The sequence below is a fragment of the Dermacentor variabilis genome, chromosome 7 (assembly GCF_050947875.1).
Source record: "Dermacentor variabilis isolate Ectoservices chromosome 7, ASM5094787v1, whole genome shotgun sequence".
In the NCBI taxonomy this organism is placed as follows: Eukaryota; Metazoa; Arthropoda; class Arachnida; order Ixodida; family Ixodidae; genus Dermacentor; species Dermacentor variabilis.
In genome coordinates this window covers 155,361,681-155,371,313 of record NC_134574.1, presented here as the reverse complement: position 1 = coordinate 155,371,313, position 9,633 = coordinate 155,361,681, and the positions used below count along the sequence as shown (strand labels likewise).

General features: G+C 49.0%; 1 protein-coding gene across 1 annotated transcript; it reads left to right on the top strand.

The window, feature by feature from the left end:
- The first annotated feature begins 7,395 nt into the window (after nt 1-7,395).
- LOC142588228 (disintegrin and metalloproteinase domain-containing protein 10-like) lies at nt 7,396-9,554 on the top strand. Its single transcript, XM_075699782.1, has one exon. The coding sequence runs from the start codon at nt 7,435-7,437 to the stop codon at nt 9,544-9,546; it is 2,112 nt and encodes a 703-aa protein (XP_075555897.1). The 5' UTR covers nt 7,396-7,434; the 3' UTR covers nt 9,547-9,554.
- Nucleotides 9,555-9,633: the final 79 nt, after the last annotated feature.

The following is a 9,633-nucleotide window of genomic DNA, read 5'->3' as shown; positions in this document are numbered from 1 at the left end:
TGCTCCGAGGAGGCACATGACGTCACAACGCGCACCTCGCCGCGGATATTTCTCTCTCTCTCTCTCTCGCTCCCTATAGTCACTACTGCGCATGCGCCACTAGTAGCACCAAGCCACAGGTGTTCCGCCGCTGCGCAGCGCCGCGCCTATCCGCCGCCGTCGTTTGATATCACACCGCGTTCCTCGTCGTTGCGCTCGCCTCCGTTCGCTTCGCCAGCTGCGTCGCATGGCTGATAACATGTCGTAGGATTGGAAAGGAGAGCTCGCGTACGCCGCAACCACTGTTGAGGCGGCAGTATGGATGGCGACAATTCTGATAAGCAGGAGGAGGCATGGAATCGACATCGGAACGAGATGAAGAGGAAATGAATCGCCCAGGAAACAGACGAACAGCACGCCGAACGACTGGCTAAACGCCGCAACATAGCTAGACAACCAGACTAACTTGGACTTGCAAAGATTAACCAAGGCTAACCATGCTATGTCTTAGCTTTCACTACGTATATGCTGGCATAGCCGAGCTAAGCCACTGCCAATTTTCAGATCAGCATCACCGTCGATGGTGCACGAGATGACACCGCCAGGAAATCGCCGGCGTTTGTCAGTGTTGTAGTGAAATATAGTCAGTGCCCATCTGAAAGGAGCGTAGATAGTTAACTTGACGCACAGCTGCTTGTGTGCCTTTCCATCGAGCGACCGTGGCTTTACTTTTCTTTGTTAACTGTCGCCTTCACGGAGCACCGGTAGCAAGAACACATCAGGAAAAGTGTGTTCTAAAGCGTTCCCTTGCAGACTCCGGTAACTGCCATGGTCGTTTGACAAATGCCCCAGCTAACGGCAGGATCATCCCAGGAACCAATTGGACGCGCCTGCTTGAGACGAGCGTGACAACCGCTGCCTACGAAGCCCCCTCCTTTCTGTGTGTTCCATGAAACAAAGGTGCGGGAGTGACTGTGTGAACCCTCGCCCTCAACGCAGGTCCTTCGACAACTTTGGACGCTCCCATTGGATGAAAGTTGGACGACCGTTTTCCTGGCCTAGGGATCTAGGGAGGACATAGAGGGCTTTCAAAGCCTTTTTCGGCTCCTCGTTGTGTTTCACTTAATTCGTGCTAGAATGATGAGTTGTAATGTTCTCCCCTCTTCATGAAGATATTGTAAATAAACTCAGTACTCCTCGTTCTCGATGAGAACATGTTCTTCCTTTCAACTACGTCCATAGCGTGGATGAGTCGGACGACGGCATGGGCTAGCTACCCCCTTTGACATGCCCGACCCCAACTCTTACAGTACTTGGATAAAGTAAGCGAATGCCCATATTTCTTGTCGTTAAGAAAAGTGTTTTACATGGCCTGAACACAGAGATCAATGTTTAAGATCATGCGTGGTAAGTTGACATTGATGCTGCGTATTGGAATTTCGTCAACTCACGGTATTCCGAACGCAACTTCACAGATGCCTTTCGTCGTCTGTAACGGTGCAACGGCACAGAATAAAGAGGTGTCGATTTTTACGACAGCTGACAGCAGGAATGTTGTAATCACTCATACAGTTCTGCATTCATCCGAATAGTGGACACCTGAAACAAATATCTCGAAACGTAATCACTTCTAAGTAAAACTTGAAAAGGATTGAAGGCAATGCTCATAATAATGTACAATAAATTGCTCGAGGATATTAATTATCTTTACGAAGGTCCCCGATGACACCGGGGGAATATTATACGCGCTTCGATTAGCGCCTATCAACAAGGAGAAAACTTGAAAATAGCAATTATCTGCAAAGCCCCTAATCAACCCACATACTTTAAAATTTCACCACAAATTACCCTTAACATACTCCCTCCTTCTTACTCCTCCGCTTCGCCCCCCATACACATTACCACCAAGTTCAAACTCGGTGCCATGTTCAGTTTTCCTGCAACACAGCAAAATAATCTGTACAGCAGCTGTATAACGCTTTTGAGCACTCGCATTCATCCGCAGATCACCTATAACATGCTTGCTATTCCCTCCAAACGTAAGTAACCTCTGTCTGGGACAGACAAAAACATTTCCAGCAAATGAGAACACTGTGCCAAACTCAGTTTACCTAGAACACAGAAAAATATTGTGTACGACGACTCCATAATATTTTTGAACGCTCAACTTCGTCCGCACATCACGCGTAACATGCTTGATATTTCCACCAAATGTAATTAATATCTTCTGAGACACTCAAACATTTCCAGCAAATGAGAGCTCTGTTGATAGTCCAGCGAGTGTCGTCTCTTCCTGTCCGTGTCACAACGTTCTGCCGGAAACCCATTCTGCTATGTACAACTAACGAGCTCGGGCGAGCACATAGTCTGGAGAACTCTGTGCCACACGCAATTTCCCCAGGACACAGAAATATTGTATACGACGGCTCCGTAATATTTTCAAGCGCTGAACTTCGTCCGCACATCCACCCGTAACATGCTTGATATTTCCACCAAATGTAATTAAGAGGAAGCTTTAGCTCGGGCGCTCCTATCTAAATACATCAAAAAGGTCAATTCGTTTATCTCGGCAACCACTGCATTAAATTTGACGAGATTTGTTGCATTTAAACGAAAAACTTTAATTCTAGTCACTGTTGGATTCAATTTTCTTTATTTCCGTCGTCAACCTATCACTATAAATTTGCGAAAATCGCAAATTTTTAGAAAACGACACTATCAAGTTTACAACTTTGTTACTCATGAAACAAAAAAGATATCACAATTCGGTAATTTACATCAAATAGTACATCCAAAGCGGACAAAATTTATATGTTGCACATGAATTTAAATATTCAGCAATATGAAAATACAGCTTTTGCAGAATCCTTGTGCACAACGTAACAAATTCACGTAATATATAAACTGACACATCGAATTTGTCCGTTTTGAATGATCTAATGGATGCCGTTTACAGAGCCGCCATATCTGTTCCTGATGGAGAGCTATTTATTCGCAAACCTCGTGCTTCTATCTTTTCTAACTTCCGAATATTTAAACTTCTTTCGACAAAATTCAGCCCCTAAATCGAAATTACACTTGAAACAGTCACTAGAACTTAACTCCTCTCTCAAGCGCAACAAATTTCATTAAGATCGGTCCAGGGGTTATCACAGAGAAGCGTTTTTGCGTTTTACATGTAATTGAATAGGCCACAGCGGAGTTGGGCCCAAGCTAAACCTTCTTCTTAATCTCTTCTGGGACGCACGAACATTCGCAGCAAATTAGAACTCTGTACCACACTCAGTTTACCAAGAACACGGGAAATATTGTGCATGACGGCTCCATAATATTTGTGAGCACTTGATTTCGTCCGCACATAAGCAGTAGTATGCCTCATATTCCCACCAGATGTATTAATCTCTGCTGGGACACACAAACAGTGCCAGTAAATGAAAGCTCGATGCCATATTCAGTTTTTACAAGACACAGGAAAATATTATGTATGAGGACTGTGTAGTTAACGCTTTTGAGCGCTCGACTTCGTCCGCACATCACCAGTAAAATGCTTGCTATTCTTTGAAAATGTATACAGTAATCTCTGCCAGGACACGCACAAACATTTCCATCAAATAAAAACTCTGTGCCACACTCAGTCCCCAGGACAAACAAAACTATTGTGTATGACGGCTACATAATATTTTTTAACAGTGGACTTCGTCCACACATCACCCGTAACATGCTTTATATTCCCACCAAATGTAATTAATCTCTGCTGGGACACAAACATTTCCAGCAAATGAGAACTCTGTACCACACTCAGTTTCCCAAGGACACAGGAAATATTGTGTACGACGGCTTTATAATACTTTAGAGCACTGCAATTCGTCCGCACATCACCCGTAAGATAATATCCCCACCATATGTAATGAATCTCCGCTGGGACACACAAACATTTCCAGCAAATGAAAACTCCGTGCCATACTCAGTTTCCCAAGACACAAGAAAATATTGTGTGACGGCTCCGTAATACACTTGAACATTGTACTTCGTCCGCACATCATCCGTAACGTGCTTGATATTCCCACTAATTATAATTAATGTCAGCTGGGACACAGAAACATTTCCAGCAAATGAAACTTTTGTACAACACTCAGTTTAGCCAGAACACATGAATATTGTGTGTGACGACTCCATAATACATTCGAGCACTGAAATTCGTCCGCACATCACCCATAACAAGCTTGATATTCCCTCCAAATGTAATTAATATCTGCTGGTACACGAACATTTCCAGCAAATGAAAAAACTCTCCCACTCAGTTTCCCCAGAACAGAGGAAAATGTTGTGTATGACGGCTCCATAATACTTTTGAGCACTGGACTTCCTCTACACATCACCCGTGACATATGCATGATATTCCCACCACATGTAATTAATATCTGCTGCGACACACAAACATTTCCACAAATGAAACTTTTGTACCCCACTCAGTTTAGCCAGAACACAATAATATTGTGTATGACGACTCCATATTACATTCGAACACTGAAATTCGTCCGCACATCACCCGTAACATGCTTGATATTCCCACCAAATGCAATAAATATCTGCTGGTACCCAAACATTTCCACCAAATGAAAAAAACTCTCCCACTCAGTTTCCCCAGGACAGAGGAAACTGTTGTGTATGACAGCTCCATAATACTTTTGAGCACTACACTTCCTCTACACATCACCCGTGACAAATGCTTGATATTCCTTTCAAATGTAATTAATCTCTGCTGGGACACACAAACACTTCGAGCAAATAAAAACTCTGTACCACACTCAGTTTCCCCAGGATACAGAAAAATATTATGTATGACGGCTCCATAATAATTTCGAGCACTGAAATTCGTCTACACATCACCCGTAACATGTTTGATATTCCCACCAAATGTAATTAATCTCTGCTGGGACACAAACATTTCCAGCGAATGAAAAAACTCTGCAACTCAGTTTCCCCAGGATACAGAAAAATATTATGTATGACGGCTCCATAATAATTTCGAGCACTGAAATTCGTCTACACATCACCCGTAACATGTTTGATATTCCCACCAAATGTAATTAATCTCTGCTGGGACACAAACATTTCCAGCGAATGAAAAAACTCTGCAACTCAGTTTCCCCAGGACAGAGGAAAATGTTGTCTATGACGCCTCCACAACACTTTGGCCACTGGACTTCGTCTGCACATTACCCGTGACATATGCTTGATATTCCCACAAAATGCAATTAATCTCTGCTTGGACACACAAACATTTCCAGCAAATGAAAACTCTGTGGCATTCACTTTTCCTAGGACAAAGGAAAATGTTGTGTATGACGGCTCCATAATACTTTTGAGCACTCAACTTCATCCGCACATTCCCGTGACATGCTTGATATTCCCATCAAATGTAATTATTCTGTGCTGGGACACATAAACATTTCTAGCAAATGAAAACTCTGTGGCATTCACTTTCCCCAGGACACAGGGAAATGTTGTGTATGACGGCTCCATAGTACTTTTGAGCACTCGACTTCGTCCGCACTTTCCCGTAACATGCTTGATATTCCCTCCAAATGTAATTAATCTCTGCTGGGACACACAAACATGTCCAGCAAATGAAAACTATGTGCCATACTCAGTTTCCCAGGACACGGGAAAATATTGTGTATGACGGCTCTATACTACATTTGAGTACTGGACTTCGTCTATACATCACCCGTAACATGCTTGAATTCCCACCAAATATAACTAATCTCTGCTGAATACAAACAATGCCAGCGAATGAAAACTGTGCCCCAGCCAATTTCTCCAAGACACAGGAAAATATTGTGTATGACGGCTTTATAATACTTTAGAGCACTGCAATTCGTCCGCACATCACCCGTAAGATAATATCCCCACCAAATGTAATGAATCACTGCGGGGACACACAAAATTTCCAGCAAATCAATACTCTGTGCCACTCAATTTCCCCAGGACACAGGAAAATGCTGTGTATGACGGTTCCATAATGCTTTTGAGCACTCGACTTCATCCGCACTTTCCCGTAACATGCTTGATATTGCCACGAAATGTAATTAATCTCTGCTGGGCCACACAAACATTTCCAGAAAATGAATACTCTGTACCATAGTCAGTTTTCACATGACACATAAAAATATTGTGCGTAACGGTTTGTATTAACGCTTTTTAGTACTAGACTTCGTCCGAACATCACCTGCAAAACGTTTGCTCTTCCCTGAAAATGTATACATTAATTTCTGCCAGTACACACAAACGTTTCCAGCAAATGAAAACTCGGTGCCATACTCTGTTTTCCAAGGACACACAAAAATATTGTGTATGATGGCTATATAATGCTTTTGAGCACTGTACTTCACCCGCACATCTCCCATGGCATGCTTGATGTTCCCACCAAATCTGCTGGGGCACACAAACTACACCAGTAAATGAAAGCTAGGTGCTATACTCAGCTTTCACAGGACACGAGAAAATACTGTGCATGACGGCTGTATACTGCTTTTGAGCAGTCGACTAAGTCCGCACATCACCCGTAACGTGCTTGCCGTTTCCCTGCAACCACGACTAATTTCTACCAAGACGCACAAATACATATCCGGCCAAGGAAATCTCAGTGACATACACTATTTCTCTAGGACACAGGAAAATATTGTGTATGACGGCTGTATGCCGGTTTTGAGCAATCGAATTCTTCCGCACATCACCCGGAACAAGCTTAATATGCCCATCAAATGTAATTAATATCTGCTGGGACACACACGTACAAGGACTGCCAGCAAATGAAAGCTCGGTCCCAGAGTCAATTTTCCCAAAACACAGGAAAATATTGTGTATGACGCCTGCGTAACAATTTTCAGCGCTCGACTTCGTCCGCAGATCACCCGTAACATGCTTGCGATTTCCTCCAAATGTAATTAATCTCTGCCGATACACACATAGACCTTTCGAGCAAGTTAACACTCTGTGCCACCCTGAGTTTCAAAAGGACACCGGAAAATAGTGTTCATTCTCCAAAATTCAAGTACCCAAAAGAGAAATTAAAAATACTCGGTTAAAATTTGTGAAATGCACTTGAACACACTTAATTGAAACCACTTATTAGTTTGTAACTTTCTTACATCTTCATTTAGCAAGGCGGACTTTATTGTATTGCTCATTACATTATTTCATTTATAATCGGTATCTTTAGCAGTTTCATTTATCTTTGCGTGTGTGTGTGTCAAACTAAGGCCACTGTGCCATCATTCCATCTAGTAAAGGCAATCAATCGTGTTTTCGTCTGTCGCATTACCGCTCGTTTCTTGGCCTATGCCTCACAGTGGGTTCGTGCCATTCTCGAAAGAAATCATCATCACCATCTTCAACATCGCCATCGCCACGCAGAAGGAAGAGGAGGGCACGTAGCAGGCGGGCCGCGACATGGGCCGGAGCCGGCGGTCGCAGCTGCTGCTGCCATGGCTGCTGCTCCTAGCGCTGGGCGCGCACGGCGGCCGCGGCGCGCTGAGCGACTTCGTGAGCCGCTTCGAGCGAGTTCGCATGCAGGCGTTCAGCGTGCCGCCCACCCGCAGCGTAGACGCCATGGACGTGGCAGCCGACGCGCAGGGCGGCTACCGGGTCTCGTTCGAGGCCTACGGCCAGCACTTTAACCTGTCGCTCGCCGAGGACCCGCGCCACGTGAATCGCATCCCGGTGTTCGTGCACAACACGAGCGGCGTGTCGCGAGTCGCGTACGAGGCCGACTACAGCCTCTACATCGGCCGGCTCGAGGACAACCCGCGCTCGGAGGTGATGGGCTACTTCCGCGACGGCGTCTTCGACGGCGTCATACGCACCGAGAACAACGTGTACTTCGTCGAGCCCGCGGACAACTTCTTCCTGGAGAAGCAGAACTACGACGCCGTCGTCTACTCCGGCATGGAGGTTATGGCGCCCGACTGCGTCACCATGCGCGGGGGCGTGCGCGCCTGCTTCCAGAACACGACGCGCGCCGTCGGCCCCTCGAAGCAGCTGCAGCGGCTGTCGGCCGAGGAAGACTTGCTGACGCGCATGAGCGCGCAGAGGATGCGCTCGTCCGGCGGCACGTCGTCGGGCTTGCGCGTCTGCGGCATCGAGCTGCTGGCCGACCACTCGTTCTTCCGCTCGCGCAACCGCAACGTCAACCTGGTGGTGCAGGAGATGATCCTGCACCTGCACTACGCCGACCTGGTGTTCCGCAACACCGACTTCCAGCTGCCATTCCGAGTGGGCCTCATACCCGAGAAGGTGACCATCTTCGCCGAGCCCAGCAGCAAGGGCTACCCGCTGGGCCAGGAAGACCTGTCGGCCAAGGACTACCTGGCCAGCTTCTCGTTCTACGTGCAGCGCCACTGCCTCGTCGTGGGCTTCTCCCACCGGCCCTTCGAGAGCAACACGCTGGGCATCTCGTTCGTGGCCAACCCGGACCCCGAGGGCCCCGTGGGTGGTATCTGTGAGCTGCCCATGCGCTTCATCGACCAGGACACCATACACAGCTTCAACATCGCCTCCATCACGACGAGCACGTCTAACCGCAAGCGAGTCCCGCACGGAGTCTCGTTCGGCACGGTGACGCACGAGATCGGCCACAGCTTCGGCTCGCCGCACGACCCCGCCGCCGACCCGGCCTGTCACCCGATCGGCAAGTCGGGCTTCTTCATCATGGTCAAGTACTCCGTGGACGGCTCCCTGCCGAACCACCGCGCCTTCTCGCCCTGCTCGGTGCGCGACATGCGCAAGGTGCTGCGCGCCAAGGGCACCTGCCTGGCCGAAGACGGCGCGCGCTGCGGCAACGGCATCATCGAGCCCGGCGAGGAGTGCGACTGCGGCTCGGAGGCCACCTGCGACACGCTGGACCCGTGCTGCTCGCCCGCGCCGTCGGGCCCGCAGCTGCACGAGGCGCTGCTGCCCCCGCAGCGGGACCTGCCGTGCACGGTGCGCCGCGCCGGCGGGTCCACCTGCTCGCCGCGATCGTCGGCCTGCTGCAGCGACCAGTGCGGCGCCACGCTGCTGCGCGCCGCGTCCAACGCGTCGTGCCGCCCTTTCGACGAGTGCATGGCGTCCGGCATGTGCGACGACAAGGGCGTCTGCCGGCCGCTCACGGCGCGCGCCGACGGCTACCCGTGCCGCGGCACCAAGAAGACCTGCCGCCACGGCAAGTGCCAGTCGACGCCCTGCCAGGACCGGGGCCTGCTCGACTGCGTGTGCGTGGACGAGGGCCGGTTCGGCAACGACGAGTGCCACATCTGCTGCCGCAACGGCTCGCGCGGCGCCTGCCTGCCCGCCATCGAGCACGGCCTCAAGTCGCTCGACGGCCGCCTGTTCGTGCAGCGCTCCGACTTCTTCTGCCACGGCCGGCGCGGACAGTGCGACGGCTTCGGCATGTGCATCGTGTCGCCCACCATATCGCACAGCAGCAGCAAGTCGGCGGCGGCGATGTTGCTGCTGCCGAGCACGAACTTTGTGATCTTGCTGCTGCTGCTGCTGCGGCCGCCGCTGCTGTTGCGCAGGCAATAAAAATTCTTGGCTCTGAACCGCGTGAACACGTGTGGGCGGGGTTAGGAGGCGGGGCCGCGGCGCCGCCCCGGCTCCGGCCCGCGCCTT

Coding starts and splice junctions, on each gene's coding strand:
- LOC142588228 (XM_075699782.1), top strand. CDS start 7,435: ATGGGCCGGAGCCGGCGGTCGCAGCTGCTGCTGCCATGGCTGCTGCTC.